This window comes from Scomber japonicus, chromosome 1, assembly GCF_027409825.1.
Source record: "Scomber japonicus isolate fScoJap1 chromosome 1, fScoJap1.pri, whole genome shotgun sequence".
Classification (NCBI taxonomy): Eukaryota; Metazoa; Chordata; class Actinopteri; order Scombriformes; family Scombridae; genus Scomber; species Scomber japonicus.
In genome coordinates this window covers 32,431,811-32,458,844 of record NC_070578.1, presented here as the reverse complement: position 1 = coordinate 32,458,844, position 27,034 = coordinate 32,431,811, and the positions used below count along the sequence as shown (strand labels likewise).

At 36.6% G+C, this 27,034-nt stretch overlaps 1 protein-coding gene across 1 annotated transcript in view; it reads left to right on the top strand.

The window, feature by feature from the left end:
• luzp2 (leucine zipper protein 2) overlaps nucleotides 1-27,034 on the top strand; it is a 90,169-nt gene that overhangs the window by 17,230 nt on the left and 45,905 nt on the right. Inside the window, exon 5 of the mRNA XM_053321123.1 lies at nucleotides 7,305-7,367. Coding sequence (XP_053177098.1) covers nucleotides 7,305-7,367 — 63 coding nt within the window. The remainder of the gene's footprint in view (nucleotides 1-7,304; nucleotides 7,368-27,034) is intronic.

The following is a 27,034-nucleotide window of genomic DNA, read 5'->3' as shown; positions in this document are numbered from 1 at the left end:
CTCACCACTTAATTGAAAATCACAGAAATAGCGAGAGAGTGCTTTGTGTCCCGTCTGCCCAACCCCCACCCAATCATTAACAAGATTGAACAAAGGCATTATGACGCTAACAACACCTATCCATCTGTTTACCCACCTCTCCATACGCAGTATCAACCTTTCCATCTTTCTACCTGTATCTCCCAAATGTTTTAATACACAGGCTCCGGTAAAAAAAAAAGGAAAAAAAGATTCACGGGGGAAAAAAACAATAATGCTTGACTTTGTGTGGTACTCTTGAGGTATTAACCTGGGGAGGTGGGGTTAATACCTCGGACATGGTACTTTAATGCAGCCTTGCTTAACTGAATGTCACTCTGCATCTAATTAAATCCTACACAGGCATTTTAAACACTGTCTGGCTAATGAAATAATAACAGATGATCATTTTTATTAATTAGTTCTTTCTATCTATCCATCCATCTATCCATCCATCCATCCATCCATCTATGTTTATCATATAGGATTAAGGCTTCAACTAGAGTCAAAGGATTACATCTTCAAATGTCTTATTTCATCAACAGTCCAACGTTGTCTATAATGTATGACAAAGAAAAACATTAAATAATCAAATCTGAGAAACTAAATTTTGCAAATTTTGGACTAAAATGACAATTTGATCATTAAAATAGTTGCTGGTTAATTTTCCATTGATCGACAAATGGATTTATTGACATTGCAATCAGTGAATATTGTGCTTTTTAACTTGATAAGAACTGACAAGAATTGATAATTAGATCATTAAAATAGTGGCTTATTTGTTTCTGTTAATCAATTACTTAATCATTTCAGTTATACACAGGTTTAGTTTTTACAAATGATTATAAACAACGAAAGCTTGAATATTACATTATCATGTATGCAGATGATATTCTATTTATAATTGTAATAACTTAATTAAAGTTTAAGACTGATGCAGCTGTGTATGACTAGTTTATGAGAAACATTTAACATCTATTTAACATCTATATCTAATTAAATGGGCAGATGTGAACAGATTGAATTCACTTACAGACACACCTAGGGATATGTCTCTATATATATCAATTATAAAAGGCTCCAAAGCAGGAGCAGATCATTCAGGTTAAGTTATTACTTTAGAATTCATGTTTGACCATCATAGTTAGATATGAATATTGACTGTTTTAAGAAGAGATGCTGTTGTCAACTGAAACAAGTTCCTTTAATCACAAAATAATTAATGAGTGTGTTTTGTTCTATAATTGACTGCTATTTTAACCAATTAGCTCAATATCAGAATTAATTCTTACTTACTTATAATATTAACATTAAGAATCAAATAATGAGTAATGTGACTGTATGACTTTTCTGTAACAACAACAATGTTTTACAATGAATTTGAATTTACTTTTTTTTTTTCTTTCAGTTATTCCATAAAATCATAATTGTGCATCTGGCTGTATTTCCTAATAGTGAATTAACCATTTGTATCATTTTTTGTATTATTGTACTATTTGGACTGTTTGAATTATGAAAGGGAACTTAATAACTTAACACCACAGAAATAGCAGGAGCTTCACTGGATGAGTAGGAGAATTCCTGTAAATAAATATAACAATAAACCTTTTAAACAAAAACGCTTTTATTATAAACCTGTATGTCTATTGAATTAACTCCACGAGCCTCTCATCCAAAACTGCTGTAACTGCCCCAGCTCAAGTCTATTGTTATAAACACAAATTCATTGATATGTACTGTAGCGTGTCCATGGAGATGTTGCTTTATTGAAAAGTTATGCCTATGCATGTGCTCTATCTTATTTTATTGTCCCGCATTTGTATCATCATACATTCAAAGAGGCAGCCTCTTGTTCTGCCACAAAACTCCTTATCAACAAATCAAGCCTGACTGGCTGTACTAGCAACACAATGCCTCTGGGATTTCAATTCATGCTAATGAAAAGCTGGTCCTGCCACAGTCCCAAATTCTTATGCGCAGTCACAAGGCTTAATGTGCACCGTGACATTACGATCAACAATCAAATCATCTGCACTGTGTACAGTAACATTTCAAATGACATTCATGCCATTTTCCTAAGACCACAGAAAACTCGCTTTTGAAGGGTCTTATGTTTGAGTTTGACATTTATGTTCTGTCAAATGACATTTATCACCCTGCTTAGATTCAAGATTAAAAAGAACACCTCTGCAAACATGGGGATATTTATTGCAGCTTCTGATGTGCAGAAAACACCAACAACACAGTGTCTAAATATGTCAGTAGGTACAAGTAATTACATGAGTCAATCTCTTTTGCAGTGAATGTTCTGCACATCAGAAGCTATAATAAATAATACCACAACTTTGACACAGACTGAAATATCTAAAGTATTGGATGGATTTGTATGACATTTTGTACAGATATTCATTGTTATCAGATGATTAATTCTAGTAACTGGACTACATTTTCTATGGACACCATCCAAGACATACTCAGCATCAGCTTTCACTAAGAGATGTGAGATGAGACAGTTATTGGTCTTAAACAAAACAAACTCAGGTATTTTCAAACCATTCAGAGGTAATCTGTGTCTTTAAGTCTAAACCAAAAGTTTTTGGAGGTCATTTACATATTTCAAAGGGAGATCAGGTTCAACATCTATTGATAGATTATAATTTGGATTTCCTGGCTGAGTTAAATTTGGGTGAACAATAATATTCTAACAACTATGATTGATGTTCCTGGGTATGCTTGTTACAGAAAACACAGACTACTGGGAAAAGAAGGGGGAGTCCTTGTTTATATCAGAGATACCCTGAAGTTCTCTAAAATGAATCTGGAAACATTTGATGTAGAATGTTTAATATGAAATATTGTCTTGTCATCTAAGATGACTTTCAACATTGTAATTCACTATAATCCTTCTTCTTAAAATGTATCATTTTATCATGATTTAGATGAACTGTTAAACTGTTAAATGGGGCTGCTGGGGCTCAGGAGGTAGATCGGGCCATCCACCAATCGAAATATCAGTGGTTCAATCCACGGCTCCCCAGTCTGCATGTCCTTGGGCGAGATACTGAAACCCAAATTGCTCCTGATGGCTGTGCCATCAGTGTATGAACATGTGTGTGTGAACAGGCGAATGTGGGTTGTTAGCACTTTGAGTGTTTGGAAGACTAGAAAGACATCTTATTTTGTTCCAGTTACCATTTTAAATTGTCACAGTGAAATGTATAACTTGGAGATTTTAACATAAATTGTCTAGACAAAGGCAGTAAAACTAACAAAATAATCACAATCAAATTGCATCTAATGCCCAACAAAACTAACACTAACAAGTAAAACACTTTTTAAATCTAATGTTTATGAATAAATATGAGCAAGTCATAATAACTCATAATTAACTGAAATATCTGTCTAATCATAATTTGACCATTGATTCTAGAAATGTTTGCTGTATATAACAAAAGACATTATCTGCCTCTGATCAATAATGATATTCATCAAATAATGAAAATGAGGGATCTCACATTAAAAAAATCATTATGCATTGATAGTCCCACTTTTAAAGCGGTCAGTGAATCGAGAAAAGCTAAGAATGCCTACTTTATGCTGTTAAGCAATCATGAGAAAATAGCTCATCTCTTTTGGAGGCATATAAATAGACTTACTAAATGAGAGTCTAATCAGGGAAAAGGAATAATTCAATTAAATGTAAATTAATGTAAATCAGTTCTGATAGCATGGTAATTGCAAATGCACTTAATGCCTATTTTGTCCAATCAGTGGAGGAACTGGCAGCAAACTTTAAAGTGATAGAGACGTCACCAAATGACACAGCAAATTTCCTTTCCAGAACACAGACTGATCAAGGTAGAATTCAACAAATGATTTATCAATTAAATAATTCAAAGGCTTTTTCAATGTTTGGGTTAGACACTTATTACATTTCAAATAGTAGGTCTATACTTCAATGAGGCATGTAAAAAATGAATTTATCCATCACTACTGGGGAATTTCCTGGGAAAACAAAGAATTATAACTCTAATTTATATATCTGGAACACCTGACCAATCTTGAAAGTTATTGATTAATTTTATTGAACGAAACAAACATCTACATCCAAAACAATTTGGGTGTTGACCAAGATATTTAACATAAATGGCTATATAATATCTTTCAGAAATTATTCAGAGGCATCTAGATTGATGGTAAAGTAGTGGGAGAAGTTTCTTTCAGCCAGAAAAGGCCTTTGATACTGTGAATCATGAGATACTTTTTAATTGCAAAATGGGCATACCACAAGCTTCCATCATGGGACCACTGCTCTTTTCTTAGACATTAATCAGTTAGCAGACATCTGTAAAGGGATTATGTGCCAACAGGATACAGAGTTACTGAAAAGGTGAATGGTTTCAAAGTAATTTCCTCTAAGCTGTACAAAAACTTTTTAAATGTGCTTTTCAATAAGACAAAAAGTGCATGGTAGCTGTATACTAACTATATATCAGAAGGAAATAGAGAAAGTATATCTAGATGTTGTCTTGGATGCCCACTTTAATTTTGAAGCAGATATTTGGAAAGTGTTTAAGACTAACCTTAACTATTTTCAACTTATAAAATATTACTTACCCATAAAGGCTGCCCAACTATATATACACACACCATGATTTTATTGTATCTTTCTCATTGTGTAACTGTAAGGGGCCAAGCAACCCAATCAATAGTGAAATCTGTGTCATTATACAAACAGACTTTGAAAATATTGGATCAGAAGCCATTAAAATGGAAGCATTGTAAAGTTCAGAAAAAGTATAATTTATTAAGCTTTGAAAATTTTATAAATCGCTCTTTTTTTTAGTGTTTGAATGGCCTTGATCCAGAACTAGACAGTCAAATGAATTTAAACTATAATACCAAAGCAGCCACTACAAGGGGAGACTGCAAACCAGGAAAACACAAAACAACTATAGGTCAATCCTCCTTTCCAGTTAAAGGCCATCTGATTTTGAATACCCTGCCATCATAAATTAAAAAAATATTAATTTAATTTAAATATTCCAATACTAAGGCAAATCTGTGAATACTGTGATACATGGGTCTGTACAGCATCCATGTTTATGCTCATGCCTTTTGTTCTTAATCATCATTTTCAATCATTGTTCTGAAGTGTCATTTGTTGTACTGGTTGTTTGTCTATGTCTGCTGTTGGTCTCTAGGCCTATATTAGTGGTTTACTATGTGTTTTATCCATTAAAAGCCCAACCAGGGACAAGGACTGCAAATAGCCAGACATTCTATAAACATTGCATTACTTGCACTTTAAACACAAACATCAGGTTGAAATTGCAGACTAAAGTAAGATAGTGAACATCTTAGTTGAGGCTAATTAAAGGTCTTAAATTATTTATCAGTTGTTAAAACTGTTGTAAATACATAATACTTAATTTTCAGCACCAGGTGATTCATAATTCAAGCAAAAAAGAAAAAATAATAATAATTTAGGAAAACAGTAAAATGACCAGAGAACAACATTGCATTGGTTTCCCCTACAGAACCAGTCAACACCTTTGACACACTTTCTCATACAAAGAAATGAGAAGGTGTGTTTGGCTGGTACTACTACAGCTGAAAACCAATACAACACATCACTTCTGCTATGTTTCATTTTTGTACTCTTTTATTTTTTTACATTTCACCTGACATATAGAGCTAAAGCAACAAAAAACAACAGTTTTTAACTGAAACCCTAAATGCTGCAGCAGGGTGTTTTTTAACCAGTCCTGCGGGCTGCAGCAGTGACTGAAAGGCTCAAACATGAACCTTGATGTTATCATGTCGTGCTCGGGGATGTGAGTCAACTGGTGAGGCTTAGTTTACAGTTCCCTGAGGTGCATACCTGGTATGAGGTCACCAGCACCATGAATCTTTTCCTCTTTGTCCTCAGGCCTATCTTGATGACCTCTCTGAAGGACACACAACATTTTAAAGCCGTCTTTACAGGATGACAAACAGAAAGAAAGACAAAACCTTGACCTATCTAACCACCTCCCTCCTAACCCCCACCTCCCTCCAACACAGGCACACACACACATACACACGGATAATTCATTCGTGTAGATATATACGGTAGCCATTGGCAGCAGTTTTCCATCTGCACTTGGTGTTTGAACCTCTGTCTGTTTGCTAAACACAAGCCACAGGCCTGCACCAGCAAGACATGCTGAGCTCATGATAAAAGGATTGCGATAAAAAAAGATATCACTCTGACATGATGAGCATATGGGCTATTAAGTCAGGCACACAGTGGAAAATAGGCAGTCGCTCACTGCAGGAATAAATGCCTCGGCAAATCATATGTGCTGCAATCAGAGAGTCGTGGATGGAACATTTCTGGACACTTGTTATGCTAAACTAACTTTGCAAGACACGAGGGAAATATACTACGTGGCAGCAGTTTTTATCAGAATTAAAAAGTCTTTTAGACTTGATAGGTGGCCGTCTGAAAGTGAAATACTGTGTTTTGAATTTCACTATAGTCAGGGGCCTCTGTGGTTCTGTCAGTTTATGAGGAACAGTGATCATTTATGGAAGGAGCCTCGATATACTGCCCGAATGTAAACGTAGCAACACTCCTCATATCGGTTAAATTAAAGATAATAAATCAAATGCTGACACAATTTTTATTTTTTTTCTGCTTACACTAGCATCATCACAAGCATTTGGCACACTTCAGTGCTAATGCATAGAGGCTACATTATTTTATTATTTATTTATTGATTGATTTTTTTTTTTTTGCTTCAACTTTCTTAATTTTTTTTTCTTTCCTTCTTTAATGTTTTCAATGTGTCTTTATTTTTATTTTTTCCATTATCGGAGGAAGTGGCAGTGACTGAACGATTCAAACATGACCTTTTATGTTATCATGCCCTGCTTGGGGATGTGAGTCAACTGGCGCGATCGAGTTTATAGTTCTCCTGGGTGCTTTGATTGAAAGTGAAAAAAAATGTGACCTTGACTTTAAAAAGGAAAAAAAAAGAGATATGTTCTCTTCTGTCAGTTTATGAGGAACAACATTGGTTCATGGTAACATCCTAAATGCCAAATTAGAAATATTCTAATATTGGAGTACTATAAATCAGATACTAAAGTGTCATACATCCATTCATTGCACTTAATTTAAATACATTGTATGAATCGGTATAATTATAATATGCAATCTTTTTTTTAAATGTTCATTGAATGACAGTGAAGCTGGTGATTGAGTGTGAGTATTCTTCCTCTGTTCTCTTTGTCTCCAGATCAAATTAATTAAAGTGGAGATGGAGAAAAAAACCAAAATCATCAAGGATTTACAGCAAGAGGTGAGTCATCAAAGCATCATTTCATTGTTTGAGTCACACTACACATAAAAAAGTCCCGTTCTCATCCTCATTATTGTTCAGTGTAGACTTTCACAAGGTTTAACCAAAATGCAGAATTTTACTCTAATTCACTTATCAGGAGCCCACTTTTCCTGCCTTGTCTGCTTCCATTACTTTTAATGATTTTCTGTTCGCCAAATGCCTTTTGACAATCCCTGGAGACGAGAGGGGGAGAGCTTGTTGCTTTCAATCAAAGGTGGACATTCGCCGGCATGAATATATCTATTTTACCAAGTACTTTGTAAACAGTGGAGTGTGTCTTTGATCATGATTGTGATCATGACTGCTGTGGCTTGAGTTGGTTGAGAAATCGGTCTCTCTTCTTCTACCTCTTCTCTAATGGATTTCTCTCTCCGTATGAATGTCAGTGGAAAATAGTTAATCTAGAAGGAAGCATTTCTCTTTGATTCTGAGGGGCTGACACCATAATCTGATGTGTCCCACTGATGCCTTAAGATAGCTGCAGAAACACGTTGTACTGGTAAATACCATTGTAGTGGTACAAAAATATATGATAACACATTATCTACCGTTTTGCCTTGTTATATATCTGTAGGACTGAAATAACAAAGTCACACACATCAAAACATGTAGGTGTTAAATACAGCTGCTGCCTTTTAAAGATGCTGAGCTGTTTCTACAGAGTTTCCATTCTTATTTGGGGCACAGGGGGGGGGGTTCGTTTAACAGGTGGAGAGAGTTTAGCTGCTTCAGAATGACATGAGTCAGGTATTTCAAGCTCACATACACAGATTCAATTGTTTAACTTGTCAAGAGTGCTGTAATGTAAGTAAATACTTAGTACTGTACTTGAATACAATTTAGAGACATTTGCAAGTTATGTATTTCCTCCATGTATTTTTCTTGTACTTCTACTTTACTGCATTTATGAGTCAAATGTACTCTTTAACTCCATTTATTTGACACATAAAGTTACTAATTATCTTGCAAATAAAGATTTTGAACACAAAACATGGGATCAGTTTATAAAATACAATGTATAGGTAGAGCTTAAACTACCCAAAGCCTATTAAGTAGCTCAGCTCCATTTGAGCCGACTATGTTAAAATGCTGCTTATGGTAATGCATGAGTAATACACATCCAATAATATAATATTTAATAATGTATCACTCACAGAGGCAGCTTCATAATGAGTACTTATTATACTTTTGATAAGATTGTAAATACAGAACATGACTTTAAATTGTGATATTACTATTTTTCCACATCTGATTACTTATTCCCACGTTCTTGATGGAACCACACTGACATGATGACTAATGGTGACTCATTATACGCTCATTAAAACCTATAAAGTGACTTTTTTCTTTAAAATAAGTTTCATAATGAACATGTCAGAAGAATACTTAAAAGTTTTTATAAGTTAGAGAATATCTTATCTTAATGCCGCCTTGCACACTATAGTCACGCAGTGCATTTTCTGTGCTATGAACTGCAGGCAGACTGTTTAATTGCATCACAAGATCATAAGAAACGATGATGAAGACGTCCTGAAAATTACTACGCCAAGTTGAACAGAGAGATCTGCACACCAAATAGCTCCTGTTTAAAGGGACTTTTTATTTTCTGCTGTGACAGTTCAAGCGTTTGGTGTGCAGATCTCTCTGTTCAACTGTGCACTTTTTTTTCCAGCACGCATCCTATTGGGTATTGGGATGTGTGTGTTTTTCTTATCGCTTCTTACTGTAAATTAATACACCATACTGCACTGCTGCAATGAGAAAAAAGGGATTTTCACCAGATGTCCAAATTAATTTGGGACCATTTTGACTAAACTCTGCTTTGCTAACATGATCAAGTGCTTCAGATGGACACAACAATTACATAATGACATCAATTTACTGAACTGTTTAGTTAAATACCTGCCAGAATGCAGAATTGTAGATTTATTTTGTATGTAGACTTCACAGAAGACCGCATGCCACTTGTATGTACTTTGTTTTTGTTTTGTCTCTCTATCACCACTATCTGTGCACATTTTCCAACCAGGAAGCACACTATCTCAATAACTTTATGTTGTTGAGTACACATCTAAAACAGCACTCCTTCTTGCAGCAATGAAGGTTCCTGAACTATTCTGCAAAAGTCAAGTATAATCAGCTGATTTTCTTTGTAATTATACCACTTGGAAGTTACAAGTAGTTTAATACAAATGGTTGATTTCTGTGCTTTTTCCTGCTGCAAACATTGCGTTGCTTTGCTTCTTCCTGTCTACCTGTTCAGTTGAGCCAATAATTTAATTTACGTAAATGTCTGGTGTCATTAAAATACTAAAAAAACAATAAATAGAGTAGATTTAGGACCAAAGGAGCAATGGCTAAACATTTTGTGTGTTAGTAGGCAGAATCTAGAAACACATACGCCTCTGTAGTGTAGTGTCTTCACACCTATATAATAAGAATTTTCTTTCCCAGTAGCTCATTTTGTTTCACAGTTTATTGGCATGTAGCCATCATAAACACTGTGGCACTTGGTTAATTTAGTTATTTTGTCAGCCATGGTCTTCTCAGGAGGTCTGGCCTTTATTCTTTAAAGTTGCCACTGGGGAGGAGAGGTGAACAGGGGTCAGTTCAAAAATCTGGACAAACACTCACCTCTTTGCATAGAAAGTTTGTGTTTTGAAAAATGAAAAACAAATTAGGCATTCCTTTTACACCACAATACTAAATAGACTATCCAACATGAGTTATAATCATAGACTGTATAAAAGATGATGTAACATCCGTGACGTTTGTGGACTGCTGCTCGGAAGGCAACAGTTTCGAATCTAGGCAGCGCCATCTTGAAAATTTCAGGTGCATGCTGGGAAAAATAAAAACACAGATTCTACTTATATGGGCATGAGGTGGGGCCATGGGCGGAGCCAACAGCAGAGCAGGGAGGTTGCGAGGGCTGGATCTCGAGGACATTGGGCACTCAACCTGTCAATCACGACGTAGCCACACACTAATGCATGCCCTGCTTTATCGTCAACTATAAAATCAGGGAGGCCAAAATTTCACAAATGAACATCATACTGCATTGAAGAAGGCTTTAAACTAGCGATTGAGACCATAAACACATTTTAAAAAGTCCTTTTGACACCAAAACGGTCGCCCCCGGTGGCCTTTTACTAGAATGCAGTCCGCGTTGGCCTCATTTCAGAGGACCAGAACTCAACGCCTGTTTATAATGCTAAAAGTAACCCACTAATAACACAAAAAACAGGAGAAAAGATAATGGAGCAAAGAGCTTCCTGGCAAGAAGTCAAAGATAGGACTTTTATATATGCAAAAAATACACTAATGATGATAATTAACTGATAAACTGAAATTTGACAAGAGGAATTGCAATAGTTCAGACATTACCTGGAAATAACATACAAAAAAAGCTGTAGAGTAAGTCCTAGGAAAATGTCTCACAATGCACAAATACTCCAGAAAGCCGTTGTATAACCCTTATACACCTTTAGACATTTTAGCAGTTACACATTCATCAATGGGGCAATGTAACAGCCTTGAAATATAATATTGGTCAACATGCACTTAAAAAGTAATATCTGAGGTAGCAGATGATATATAAGGAATGTCTGTGGATGCTATATATCGAATTTGTCCTTGCTTGCTTAACTCTGTAGGGGGTAATCTAAGGTAAATGTACAGACACTTCTGTAATCAATCCAGTGATTTACACAGTAGGTGGTTACACATGTTGGCAATACCGTTGAGCAGATTGGTTTAACTGACTAAATGACCCATAAAGGAAGCCATGATTTGACTTTGTAATGAACAATTAGGGATTCCTTTACTCTTAAACAACATCTTGATTTGGAAGTAGGATGAGAACAAGATGCTGATGAGGGACGGTGATCTTTGCTCTACTGCCGGTCACGAACAGTTCAGCTCTCTGCATGGTTTTATGTTATTGTATGTTATGATCCCTGCTTTCTGCTAAATCTCATTACCATAAGCCAATCATCGATGTACACACTAAATCTTGCCAAAACAAAGAGCTGGCAAACAGTGCTGCCAACAGTTTGACCTGAATTAGAGTTAACTGTGCTGTAATTGAAGAGATTCGAATAATGAAGAGTATTTTTTTTGGTAGAATTGCCATGTGTAAATGCTTTTGCAAACCAACTGAAGCAGCACGGGGTTAGTTACTGAGATTTGCTCTGCTGGCAGGAGTACGTGGCAACAAACAGTGCAAACGGAAAGCACCTTTTATGGACACGTTGCCCCTCAATCATGCCAGTGCTCCATTGTTGACATTTACCTTTTTCTGTCCCAGATCTACATATCTTGGAAAAGGTCATCTCTAGGTTTGGGGGGTTTCGTAATCACATGCAGAAGGGGGTCATTTTCGGTCAATAGAAGTCTGGAAACTTCTCTGACATCTGTGACTCTCTGACATTTAAGTCGTGGCTACATGCAGGGAATCATGAGAAACATCAACTCCTGCATCTATTACTACTTGTGTGAGTTTCAGAAAATGTCTTGTGTGCAGAAACCCAAAGGTCAAAAGTGTTCCACATTATCATGTTTCTACCTCGGCGTCCACTCTCCTCACTCCTATGATACACTCTCAAGGGTATAAAAGGAAGAGTTTTAAACATGTTATTTTTGTGATGGAAGTATTGTGATATCCATATTAAATACCAACATACTATTATCTTGTAATCAGTTTTTAGTCATTTTCTATCACATACCAGTCTCCCACACATGAATTAAAAACCAAAAGGAGTAGATTAGTTGTGTCATGACACCAATATTTTATTGACAGAATGAAGGCTACACTGCCTGTCAGCATGAATTCTGAGCCTTGGCAGGTTAAAGTCGAGATACGGTGCGTGCCTTTCAAGTAGTCCAAACTAAAGATGTGTTTTTTCTTCATCTGAGAAATTAGGCCATAGCAAATATAAGTAAATATAAACTCCCAATAAAGCTGAAAGGAAAATCTTTTAAAGCTAATCATACCCTTTGTTTACAGCAGCACCAGCATTAGCTTTTAAATGTGTTTTTATGTTGCTTATCACTGTGAATTGTGTTGTGGTGTCAGCAGGCAAGCTTTATGGCTCCGATTCACTGTGAAGCCATTATCAATGAGTTGCTCTCAGGGCTTATTATGAGTATTTTGAGGGAGAGTGATTTACAGACTGATGTGGATCCTGCTGGGATTCATCAGGTTCGCACAGAGAATTGTAATAGACAGCTTTGCCACTCAGCTCCTCGCTGCTGATGCTGATGTTTTTAAGTCTAAAATGGCTTCCCGTTATTGTCTTCTTCCTTTCATGTCTTCCTGATGTAATTTCACTGGCTAAATGGCAGAAAAAAATCATTACTGGATCTGTCTGCGATACTCTTACTGGAAACAAACAAGAAACTGAAGTAGGTAGGAAATAGGAACCTGCGTCATTGTGTGTTGAACAGGATGAAGACAAAGCAGATGAAGCCACTGATGTTTAAAGAAGCCTGATGTCATAGTCTAACAAGCTATAGCATGTTTGTGTTGAAGTGCCATTGATTGATGCTTATGACCTTCAAAAAGTGGTAATAGGCAAACAAAAAAGATGTAATGAAAAACTGTGATAAAATAAATGTTTTCAGTTAAAGTCTCTTTTCTTCAGATCAAAAGTGCTTCACACGGCAACACAATTCAAAAGCACAGAAAAAACCAGTAAAGAAATTGTACATTCTCATAATATATGAAGCCAAACGTGGTATTTATTATAAGAAATTCAGCTCCAGCATTGTAAATCCAATGTAGCTGTCTCTTTTGAAGCTTTTCTTAATATTTGGAAAGTAAATACCTGCATTTTCTGTCTTATGAAAAAACTATGAAAATAATTTTAGTTTTTTTCACCTTGAAGAATTAATGGCTTTCTCACCTCTCTCCTAGCATATCTTTCAGCAACTCAATAGCCATCACATTTACACAAGGAGGCTCAAGACTCCACCAGAACTCATTTCACACATATGATTACTGACATGCAGGAAGAGCAAAAGCGTACTGACAAAAATAGAGGTTCAAGTGAAATGGGGTTAGACAGGTGATGGCAACTGATGTCACTTTTTGAATTGATCAGACAGGCGGTGTCCAGCCTGATCGATTGCACTTACAAATCAGTGACCTGACTTGCTACACAAGAGCGATGGTGGACTTGACATCCTGTGAGAGTGACAGTGTTTATTGCAAAAACAAAAGGCCTGGTCAGATGGCAGTGATCGATAAAGTGTCACAACAGACACAACTACACAATTATCTATATTTGTTTTACATTGACAGTGTGATGCCTTGTTTTATCTCGCACCTCGTTCATGAAATGTGTGAAGGTGGGATTATTTTTAGGTTTTAAACTGCATCAGAGTGCTGAGTGTAATTTTGTTGTTTCATTTAGCAGCATTTGGACAGTATACAGCAGTGCTTCACACATCCCTCTCAGCTTGTGACCACTTAAAAACAAAGCCATTTCCATTTGTGACCCCTGCTCGCAAGATGTAATTGTCCACACATTATAAATTATAAAAACCTTTCTCTTCAATGAATATGTCTCTTCCTATTCTCCTGCTTAGTCTTGATTTTTTTTTCGCTTTTGTTTTGTATTTGTTTGTTTGTTTTATCCATTGTAAGGCGTCCTTGGGTTTGTGAAAGGCATTATATAAATCTCACCTATTATTATTATTATTATTATTATTATTATTATTAAATAGTTAGCCACGGTGTAAGTTTTCTTTCCCACATTAATTTATTGGATGATTAATTTGTTTTCACAAGTATTTGAAGGTAAAATTATCCAGTGAATCATAATAAAATATATTCTATATATATACTCCAATAAATATTAAAGCAACATTTAAACACCCAGGTTGCAGACAGACAATTGGTGTACAATACATCATTTCAGACGAGTAACTTTACCTCTCAAAAAAATCGACTTTTGTCTTGTAAGTAAATTGAGCTTCTTTAGACCTGAACTTGAAAGTTATAAACTGTGTTGCCTCCCAAAGCATGTGGTAACAATTCTGAGCAGATTGGTGCAGACATCCCTATGATTTGTGTGCATACTACAAATAAATATTACCCTCCTAAAATGATGTGAACTGAGCATGAACTCTGTGGATGCAAATTAAACGATCATTAATATTTTCCACAGTGAGTTGGATTATTAGAAATCAGAATATGAATGAACTGGACATGACATTTAATTTAGAATAGCATTTTTTTTGTTCATGTCATTATGTAAGTGTACATGAGATGTACTGTAGAAGCATTTAGTTAAATAAAACATCAAATAACAGCTTAAAATCCCCAATGCTTCTCCAGACTTCACCGAACCAGACTGGTATGAGCAAGTCAATTAGATGCAGAACAATCAAGACATAAAATCCATCTGTCTGTGGTTGCTATGGCAATATGCAAACATGGCAAACTGTGTTAAAGTACTAGAGGGATCTCACAGATTTAAAATGTATGTTTGAGCCACATAAACCCCACATAAGTCCTGAACCAAGAATCTTGCAGAGCATCTTCACCAAATTCAACAAAAGATACCGCATCATATATTAAAGGTGACACTTAGCAAACAGCCTAAACAAGAAAAAATAGGATACAATTTAAGTTGAAAAAATGGAGAAACACAGGATCAAATCAGTAGTCATGGCATTTTTAGAAGTTGATGACAAGCGCATCAGTGCCTATTTAGTTACAATGATAGCTTACATAAACAAGGCTAAACGCAAGTGCGAAGATGTAACAAGGTATAGTAAATTGAACCGGGGTTAGTTGGAGTTGATGACAAATGTGTATATATCTATCCACCATCTGCTACTTCAGTGTTACTCCTGCTTCAAGGTGTTTCCCGGTCACATAATCCTTTGGTATTTCTCGCACTCTCACACTCTTACAGAAACACTACTGACATATATTCACCTTCTTAGCTGATACAGAAAACATGTTAGCACACGATAGCTTATTTTCACATATAGCAGTTACAGAGAAACATTATCATTCATTTGGAGTTGTCCACCTGGTGAGTGTAAGTCCAATATTCACACTCTCTTTTTAAACTCTCTTTTCAATCTCTACCAACTCCTGGGGGAAATATCTGGCTCTTTAGCTGCTAAATGTTCCACTATGTCCATCAGCTAGCTTACAGCTAAGTGTGTCTCTTTGCTGTTTAGTGCAGGTAGTGTACAGTGGGGGTTTTTAGTCCTTTTTCTCTGAAAACAGATGATTGCTGTGGCTGAAAATTATAAGAGCACTATAAGAGTGCTGTGAGTGAAGTAAAATGCTAAAGTTGCAGCCAGACAACCAAACAATGAGCTGAAACTGGCTTTAAAGCTGCATAAAGCCGAGGAGAGCTGCAGAGTTGCTGATAATTCTCTATAGGTTCATCATTACAAGCGATGACTCTGACATTATGTGTTGTCATTTCATAAATTATGGTAAAAATATCTATTACAGCTGCTGTAACTGGGTTTTTTTTTAGATCTTTTTGAAAAATATAATTTGCATTGTAATTGGACAATCGTGAAGAGGCACAAATGATACAAGGGGAGAAAGAGGTATGATATGCAAGAGTTTCATCAGGGATTGTGTGGTTCTCAACTTGATCTCAATTGATCAACAAATAAAAAGGGTACCTTTTTTTTTAAAGTATATTTTTTTGGGCTTTTTTGCCTTTAATGTACAGGACAGTGGAGATAGACAGGAAGCAGGTGGCAGAGAGAGGGGGAATGACACGCAGGATAAGACTGCTCGGCTCGGGATTCGAACCGGGGTCACCTGCAACGAGGACTATAGCCTCAACACATGGGGCAGGTGCTCTACCCGCTGAGCTATGCTCAACCCAAGGGTACCTTTTTAACAAAATTATTTTCAATGCAAAGAGTAAACGTTGAGTTATTTATTTGCTGCTTATTGCCAATGAGACCATTCTGTTTTAGTTTGTTTCAGCAGAGAGGAAAAGGTCATCCATGTCTGTGTCACGTACTGTGCATTTTTTGAAAGCATCAGATTTGAAAAGTTTTGGACACTAGCCTGTTATTTCCTAAAAATACAGAAATGTTTTAAAGCCATAGGAAGAAGTGTTTACAGCACTAAGTAGAGGCCAGGTTTTGGTAGTATTTCTGCAGTGATGGGGTTTAGGGGGAAAGTCTGGGATTTAGATGTGATCAGCAGTGGATGTGCTGTGGATAATACCTGCAGTGGATTTGAAACTGAGTGTTTTTGTGATCTGGGTTAGGATGCAAACTGTGTCATCCATAGCAGAGGTTTCTCCGCGGGAGATGTTTTTATGTGTTGTGTTCTGTTGATTCATTATCAACAGGGCTGCTTATGCAAGGCATGACGTCAGGGTGAGTAACTCTCTGAACTGTTCCACATTTCATTTGCTAATGTTGTGTTGTTGTTGGGGTTTTTCATTAGAACTGATGACCCAGAACTGAGGCGTTTGCAAATATAGTTGAGCTTATTAAAACGCTTTGTGATAACCAAACATAAGGTCTCCCATAGACTGCCTGTCCAGAAACATAAACAGCCAAGCAGAGTGTAAAAGCTACATGGAGGAAATTCAAATTATGAAGTAGCTGTAGTAATTCTGCCATAGCTTGTCTGTAATGAAATCTGGAGTGGCAGGTAAACCTGAAAACACACTGACAGACTAAAAACCCATAAAAAATGTATTGGTTCAGTGTCAGATACTAACAAGAGGGCGTGTTCCTTCTGGGAGCCAGGGGGCGGGTTGCATTCAATCTGTAATTCCTCCCAACACTGCCAAACTGCTGCAATATGCAAAAAGACAAATTGCAGTTACTGTCTGTGAAATAGCCAATGCAGCAATCCTTTATTATTTGCAGGTAATATTTCTCACTATCACAATCCCAATACATTATTTTCATAGCCTGGGATTGTGTAATTAGTTTCAGACCCTAAACCATTTTCTAACAATATTAGAGATCACAGAAACAAGTCTCTAATCTATTGTTTTACAGCACAGCCAGAGGACCCTCCATTTATAATGAACTGTTCCATCCAAAATATATCCACATTAAAAAAATCTATTTGTTTTCTATTCAAAGAACATCATCAAACAGTTACATGAAATAACACAAATGACAGCTCAGATAACTACACAACGCAAAGACAGTGATTCAAACAATATGCTATCACTACGTGGTTTCAACAATAGCAGCATCCATAGCAATCACCATAGCAACAATAGAAAGCCTGACAAAACCTTCGTCATAAATGAAGATTATGAAAATGCACGTCTTTCTAGAAATGTTATCAAAATACTTTTTTAATGCAGACACATGTCTTAAAACATTGCATTTCCCTCTGAGAGTGAGAGGAGCGTCAGCCATGTCTGTTTTTTTGTTTATTTGCTATTCTTGTTTGTGTGCACTGATGCAGACTAATAGTCAAGAATAGGCCAACAACACTGAGTTGTCATAGAGAAACAAACCCTCTTTCTGTCTCTAATGTTAACTATTGCAGCCTAAAATTATCTTGAGCTTACAAGTACAGATATATTGTTTTGAAATTCAGTGTAAATCTCTGTTTTCTGTACTTAATATCAACACTACCAAAATGAATGCAGTTCCTGTTTTGGTGATTTATTGATCAAAAGAAGGCTGCAGGACCATATGTGGTTTAACAGACAAGTTTTTTTAGGCATCTAGGTTTCTTTCATTACATTACATTATTTAAATGACTATACTTCTATACAAACATTGAAATATAGTCATTGAAATGCTGCCAAAGCAACTATAATATGTAAAGCTTAGTTTTTCAACCAAATGTTGCCCAATTTTATTCTTTTGACCAGCAAATCACCACTTTGATGCTTGCTGAGATGTATAGTCAGATGTCCTTATGCACTGACTTACAGCGTGATTTAGAAAGAGCTTTGATGGTCCAGAGTAATATACACTGTCATCAGAAAATCGAATCTTTGCGCCTGTTTATTCCATAGTGAAAGTGAAGTAACAATCAGCCAGAAAGTTTCCCCCACCATCAAGGAGATGCTTTGCATCAGCTTGAAGTGAAAAATTGTGGTTCGTCATTTACAGTGTGTGGGATGTCTGTCTGGGTAACTCAGCCACCTGCTGGCAACTCCTACATTTATGCATAAGTCTTCAACTTTATTCTACAAGTGGGATTAAATGTGTGTCACTCTCCACATTGTTTTGCACTTAATGCTACATTTTCACTCTGTGTGGCATCATGCACACTGATGCTGAACTTAAATCATAGAGGCTTGTTTGAGAGAGGTAAGGACAGGCTTGCATGTGTTCAGAGTGCTGGTGTCATGCTGTCACTTAGCAGCGTTGCTTTATTCCTCACAGCCTGCCATGGATATTGATTTCTGGCCCTCAGCTTTTAGACAAGTGACCAGTTTTCTGTGGTATTCAGCTGTGACACTATAAAGTGGATGGTCTATTTCTTACAGAAATACATCCAAGTGCTTCAAGACTGATGAAGGCTGTGACTCCAAATATTTTTTTGAGATTTTTATATATTTTACTGTGGCTCGAGGCTGTCTTCACAAACATTGTGGTTACATAGGACGTTCAATTTCAAAATGTCCTGACACGACAAGACAGTGTCAAGACATCAGAGAATAGTTTCAGACCAGAATAACAAGACCTTATTTTAGAAAAATAATTTCTTGGAAACCATTCGTATATCATTATTCAGTAAGTTTCTGTGAAGCTCATGTCTATAATGCACATACTTATGTATTATAATATGTCACTATATCTGGTCACTTGCTGACTTTTTTGTAAAGATCATAGTGTATTATAATTCTCATAGTTATAACACATTATGCATTTATGCATTTTATAATGTGATGATTATAAGTTACTCTAATGGTTATTGGGTGCATTTATAAATCATTAAATCTGTGTAGTGAAGGAGGGTTCCCCACACTGGGTCTCAAACCCAGTCTCTCAGACCACAGACTAACCAGCCTAAGAATGAAATGTTTGGCCTAAGGTTAGCACATCTAGTCATCTGTGGTCATTATTCTCTAGAGGGCACGGGCCTGCACTGTGACACTATGCAAGAACAACACATAAAATGTTGGAAAATGAATGTATATGTTTAAATGGCTCTTAACAGAAGTTGAGTATTCCAATTTGACACTGAGGTCATTTAATACTATTTGTTTGATACTTTGCCTTTCTTGTGTTTTATCACACTTTCTGCTTCTACCACTTTAACTATTGTTCTGGCTCCAAGAAAACTTTTAATGGTTTTAATGTAGTGAATTCAGGAGCCTTGTCCACCTACTCAACAAGGAGACCTTTTACTTTAAAGTTTTATCTGCAGGTAATTATTTCCTAAGATAAATTCAACAGGAAGAAACATTTGCTTATCCTCTGTGAATTTAACACATTAATCACAGATGCGGGGTAACATTCTTCACCAGGTTAGGATCATTTTAATACACTGCAATGGTAACATTTCCAAAAAGAGCTACATTAAATCATTATTATGTGGTGTTTCAAATTAATCAATGAGAAGTATGTTTTATTTGTTATAAAAGCTGCTTCTATGATTACAAATGTTCTAACTAGGAGCTTTTAAGTAACATAATGTGCTAGTTTTCTGTAGGTGTAGTGTTAGGATAGTTCTTTTTTTTTTTCTTTTGCTTACTGAACATTGTCGGTCATGTTGTTTTTTAACCCGTGTTTAATTAACTGATATGATGATGTTAGGCAGCTGACTGATGACTTACCTGTAATGTGATTTTATAATGGACCCTAACTGACAACATAAAGTGAACGGTGTTGACCTCCTATTCTTTGCTTTCTCCTTGCAAACATTTTGGTGTGACTCATAAACAAACACTCCAGTTTTTAATGAGAAGCAGTGTAATTAACATAATGAGTACAGCCACAGAAAATGTTGTCATGTTGCTTAGAAACACTGTGTTTTAAAAAAAAGACTTCAAGCAGTTAAGTACCTCAATTAGCATATTAAATTAGTTTACTTTCCACATAATGTACCATGACATCCTTGTAAGCAAGGTACATTAGACTTTTATTCAGTACTTACAAAGGACTAACCCTACTTACTGTACATTACAACCATTTAATAAATTGGAATAGGGTCATTTTAACATGTTAGTAACACTACACCCAAAGATGTTGCTCTTTTTTATACAGTGAGGGACGATCAACCCATTTACTTTTCTCTTAATGGAACAAACAGAATAGTAGAACAGAATAGCCCCCTGTGGTGCCCTGGAATAGTATTAAACACCATTAAGCATAATCTGTGGTCCCATCTGCAGATTGATTGTTTTTGAAAGGTTTTTTAAAAGCATATGAACGCTCAGACCAATAAATTAGTTGTCCTTAAGTGCCCCTAAATGGGTCCAAAAACTGATACCAGCAGTTAAGGCAAAGAACCCAGCATAGACCACCAGTATCTTCATATTGGACAACTCTGTATATGATGGTCATCCAGTGTTACAGGTCAATACAGGAAATGATCTACTGTTTAGCACAACAAAAGGTAGGTGTGTGGAGGTTAGGGTAGTAGATGGATCCATCTTCTTTTACCCTGGAGACCAGGTGATGCTGTAGACCAACAATTATTTTAGACAGATACGTTTATCTTGGAACTTTTTCCTACATATACACATTGAACTGTTTTTGGATTAAGAGTCTTGATCAAGAATGCTTTGATCTAACTACCAGCCCTATAATGAACGTGGCCTACCATTTAATCCACAGCTGCCTCTTACTATTACCATAACCAAGTAGTTTGAGTTGCCTTATTTTAAAGACTGTCTACGGGGACTGATGGATGGAGAAGCTATGGAGTAGTTTGAGTGGGTCCTAGTTGTGTTTGTCCTGTGCACACACACACAAGGACAAATGTGCATGTGGGTGATGTGGTATACATTCATGCCAATGGATTCATACAGTTGGCTGTAATGAGCCAAGAAACACAGCAAATGCACCAGCAAATGCAGAAAAGAAAAAAGATTGTAAGCTAGTAAACAATTTAGGATGTAAAATACTCCATAGTTAACCATGGTTTAACTATGCTGTGGTTAAACCTGTTTATTTTATGAATAATCCATTAAGAAAAAACACTGTAATTTACTGTTCATCAGAATCATCATTGTCTAATGTCAGAGTTCTTTTCCTTATTTTCTTTTATGCAATCAAATCCTCTCTGACCGAAATTCAAGATTTCAGTAATTCTACACTTTACATCATGTTGATAGTTTGTGTCATCAAAACTCTGGGGACACCACAAAGTACATACTATAGCATATGAACTTTAAACATGCATTCTTCAACAATATGCCTCAATTTAGAGAGTGGATAACCATGTTTTTTAGCTCTGCTGTGCATATCAGGGTTTGATTTATTCAGTTTGAAGTAATATCAATTTGTCTAGGCTTAGTCATATTTTACTGTTGTAGTGCTTCAATTAATCTCAGATAATTCACTCTGCGCATTAGAGGCTTTACCGCCTTCATTTCCATCTGATTTACCAGATTATTCTGCCATGTCTGATTCAGCTTGAGCAAATACAAGGAATGACTATAAGTTAAATGACCAGTAAAAATAGTGTTCAGATGGGTGGGTTAGTGCAGAGATGGCCTGCAGCTCAATTATTATGTTGATAGTAATTCAGGCCACTTCAAGAAGATCAAGATGGTGCCATGGATGGCTGCTTCGATGTGGTGATGTACACTTTTTTGTCTTGTTTTGTATATAAAGTCAGTGTTTTGCTACATTACCTAGAGCTCTTTCACCAGAGAAGAGTACATAAGTATCAGGGAAACAACTTTCCCAACTTTCTCATCTGTGGAATTACTGGGCGTTTTGGTCAAATGTGCACTCACCTTTGTTCATTCAGTGAACGCCGGAGGAGAGGGAAATATGCCAGTGCACTTGTACATCTGTGGAGACCCTGACTGTGCACTCTGTTACTAGGAATATTTCTCTTTGTGATCACAGTGCAACAAACTAGATGAACTTAAGCTACTGGCTGGGGAGAGCAGAAACTTTTATTCACTTTCTGTTTTGTGCTTGACGGAAACTTGGCTGTGTGGATCAATTCTGGACTCTGGACCACAGTTCACAGCAGATCGAGACACAGAGCTCTCCCGCAAAAAAAGAGGAGGCATTTGTTTTTATGCTAACTGTGGGTGGGGTAAAGATGTCAGTGATTCTGCAGTACTGTTCTCCTGTTCTGGAAAATTTTTTCATCAACTGTTAATCCCTCTACCACCCCCCCTCCCATCATTCTGGTCACTGTTTACTTTCCACTGCAGAACCACGTACAGGAACCACAGTCTGCTTGCCAACCAGATACTGTGTGTGGAGCGGGCAAACCCACACTTTAACAAAGGGTTAGGCCATCAACTACCTAAATATTGTCAGCTGATTTAAATTCCCAACCAGAAAACCAGAAAGGAGAAGACCTACTAAGATCACTGTTACACTACAGACAAGCATCCCCCATGCTGCGTTGCAACCACATGACACCACATGAGGACTCTCTCCATCCTGAAGAGGGACATAACAGGCTCTTCAAGAGATTAAATCCCCACTAAAAACGGCGCTATGTACCAGCCTGCTTCAAAACCTCCACCATCATGCCCATCCCCAAAATACCGAAGACCACAGAATTCAGTGACTACAGACCCGTCGCTCTAACCTCTGTGGTCTTTTGAGTGGCTTGTACTTACTCACCGTACACCCATCACAAACCCAGTCCTGGACCCCCTGCAGTTCACCTACAGAGTCAACAGGTCTGTGGACGATACTATAAACATGGCCTTCCACTTCATCCTCCAGTACCTGGACTCTGCAGGAACCTATACCAGGATCCTCTTTGTGGATTTAAGCTCTGCGTTTAACACCATCATCCCATCCCATTCAATACTGCTCCTATGTCTATATACAAACAGCTGCACCTCCAGTCACCAGTCAGTCAATCAGTTTGCAGAGTACACCACTCTCATTGGGCTCATTTTTGGGACTGACAATATAGTGTCCTAATCCTAATGCAGCCAAAATAACTTGTAGCTCAACACTCTAAAGACAATGGAGATGGTTCAGTTCTTTAGAGAGAACCCAGCTCCATCCACCCCCATCACTATGAAGTCTTTTGACTTCCCTGGAATCGTCATCACCCAGGACTTCAAGTGAGAACTGAACTTTTTTTTGCATAAAACTAGTCTGATTTGTTTGTTCTGTTTGTGGAGACTCTGCAACCTGCTAAGCATAAGTGACAGAGTAAATTAAGAAACTAGTTTGTATGAGAGGGCTTTCATCTAAAACTAAATTGCAATAAACTACAATTGAAAGTTGTGACTTCAGAAGGCAAAAAAAAAAGTATAACCTGGAAACAAGAAAGTTGGGCAGATTTTTTGGCTTGTGTCTGCAGGGTTTCCCCTTAATGTTTTGGCTGAGTCTCAAGCAAGTTTGTAGCAAAACAAATTATAGCTATTGAGGATTGTGTTTGCTTCATTTGCCAACTGTCTGTTTTTTTTTTGTTTTTTTTTGTTTTTTGCCCTGTTGTTGCAACGCAGGGTTCATCAGATGCAGTGCGGTCTCCCTTGAGCAATAGCAGCAAAAATAAATTGACAATTGCAGACAGGTAAAGGGAAAATACAATAACTAGACCTTTCTGTTTCAAATGCAGCATACATAGTGCATGCACACGATTATGTGTTGAAACAGTGACAGTCTTTTCACTTATGCATAATCCCCCTTTGACCTCGAGAGAGTCTGTAAGAAATTGCCAAGATGAGTTCAGCTCAAGCTGCCAAATGCCTTGTAACATGTCTGTGGGTATGTCATATTTAATAGCTTAGCCACAGTGAACATTTGCTCTGCTAATATCAGTAATTTATATCCAATGTGTTCAACAGTTACATAACTAGAGAACAGATGCAGGCCCTGCCACAATTTTCTTGATGTATGCAATGCCAGTATCTTCTTTTTCTGTCTTTGAAAGAGCTTTGACTTCTAGACATTGATTGTAATTGATTATGTTACATGTGGAGTGTGATTAATATATGACGAGAGCTTTCAAATAGACAGACCACAGAATGGGTTTTTATTTTGTTAGATGCATGCATTTTTTAGGTCATAAGGAAGAAATATTTTATATAAAAAATAAAATTTCTAAGACTGGTATTCATAAATCAATTTATGAGTTAACACTTAGGAAAACATTGCATTAAAAAAATCCCACACATTATTTAATGTTAATAATTGATTATTCAGTTTCAGGGTAAATGACATTTTTTTCTAAAGTCCATTTTTCTTGATCCACAGATCTTTTTTATAAATGCAGCTGGAAAATGTTAAGCAGATTAAATTCATAACATTTCTTAGAAACTGTTTTCTGAGTCTGTACTCTGTACTATTCAGTGGGGGACTGGTCTATTTTTTGGTAGTTTATTTTGTGGTGTGTTGTACAGGTTGTTGAAACTATTACTGAGAGTGACCCTGTGACTTTTAATGGAAATGAGCCTCACAGTGAACTCTGCCACAGGTAAACAGTATAAGGCTTTTAAGAACTGGTGTTTTAAAAGGCTTGGGTCCATAATGGATTTCAATACTTAGACAACCAACGATTTTTCAATAGATAATAATGATAATCCTGCACTGGGAGCTAAAATGGTACATGTGACTGATTGAATACACATTTACAACAAAGGTATTTATGGTGATTTGAAATCAAAATGCCCTAAATATCCAACATAATGCTACTATTCCTCTTTGTTGGTCACACTTATGGAGTCTTAAGGCAGCCTTTCCAGGTCCATAAGTAGTGAAGTCTGGAAAGCAATTAGAGCCTCTTCTCTACACTACATTATTATCGAACACTACTCTCACCACTGCTACCCAACAGAGTGAATAACACAATTTCTACATAGCCAGAAATGATATCACACTCTCAAAGTCTCAGAAAATTCAGATTTTGCCTGCAGGCTCAACAGGTAATAAATATAATACTACAATTATTATATGAATTAGACAAAAAATTATGAGGCAGGTGTCAAGAGTTCCTGTAATTAAAATGTTACACCAAACAGAATACTAGAGTAATGTCTCACAGCACCAATTCAACAAGCTTCCATTCATTTGCTGTGGCTAAGTGTAAATAGATTCAGACACTGGCGATGTGCTTGACATTATCCGAGATGCATTTAGAAAGTTGAGACATTTCTTTATTTTTTGCCTTACTGAGCATCAAATCTTTGAGAAGTTCATTAAAAACTAAACTGAACCTTTCGTGACATTTCACATTTCACTGAGAATATGTTTATTTTAAAAGAAACATTTCATTATCTGTGGCTTTTACTGATCCACAGCAGAGACGGTGAGTCCATTTTGGTCTGTGAGCACAGTTCATAGTGGCCTTTAATTGACGTGAATAATGAAGTCATATTCTGAGACATGTACGCCATTAAAGCAGAAACATCTTGTCTTTTTTTTTTTCTTTGTGTCTTTACAATGAAGCTTATTGACCTTTTAAGCTGAAATATATTGTGACAACAGTCTCTCGCTTGTACTACCCCTGAGTGGTATCAGGCAATATTCATGCAATGCCTAGTGTGACTGTACTTTAAAAAAAAAAAAGAAAAATGCCAACACTAAATGCATTTCACTTTTTTGTTGTTGTTGTTGTCTTGCATGTGTTTTGTTTTTTTGTTTTTTTTTTCAAGTTTGTAGTGCATGGCTGTGTGGGATGGAGTTCATCTCTCCATTTGAACAGTGGAAATTACATAGTTTGAGGCACAGATCTGACAGAGCTAAGTATGCATTAGTACATTCATATTCCATGGTGTTAATGTGGGAACAATAAAGCCAGAATTAAATTAAAATAAATAAATAAATAACCAGAGGAGGCGCTTTCTGACACTTCACACTACGACTAAAAGGATCCAACACTAATGTGGTGAGTAGTGTGAAGGCTGACCTAGATGGACAGTACATATTAGCACTCAGGGGCTGTCAACATATCAGCACTTTATGTGTGAAAATAACTCGGTTGAGTCAGATAGACAATTTCTTTAGTGCTGAAATCATTATATGGTTATATTGCTGTATACAACTACATCTTTTTAAGAAAGAAAAAGCCAAAATGATCTTGTTCCAGCTTCTTAAATGTGAATATTTTCAGGCTTCTTTAGTCTTCTATCATAGTAAAGAGTATCTTTGGGTTGTAGATTATTGGTCAATACAAGAAATTAGATTTTAGGTAGCATCATAGACTTTGGGAAATGGACTGTAGATAATTTGAAAGGGTATGACGGGGTATTCCATCCTCATTGTTCCCCCTCTCCATCCCCTAATAGCAGACAGAGTGCAGAGCAGAGAAGTTGTTTAGTTGAGTATGTTTGTCTAGTCTGCCGTATTCATTGATTCTTTATATGAGGGAGGTTTGTGCAAGTTAGAATCAACCATGGCTCTGAAATATCAGTATCCCAACTGTGCTGTGTATTGATAAATCCATGATGCAGCTGTCCATGGTGCTGAAGTAGAAGACATATTTGTAATTGCACCCGTTTCTCTCAGTCCCGCCCCTCTGTTAGTTTCATCTTGCATATATA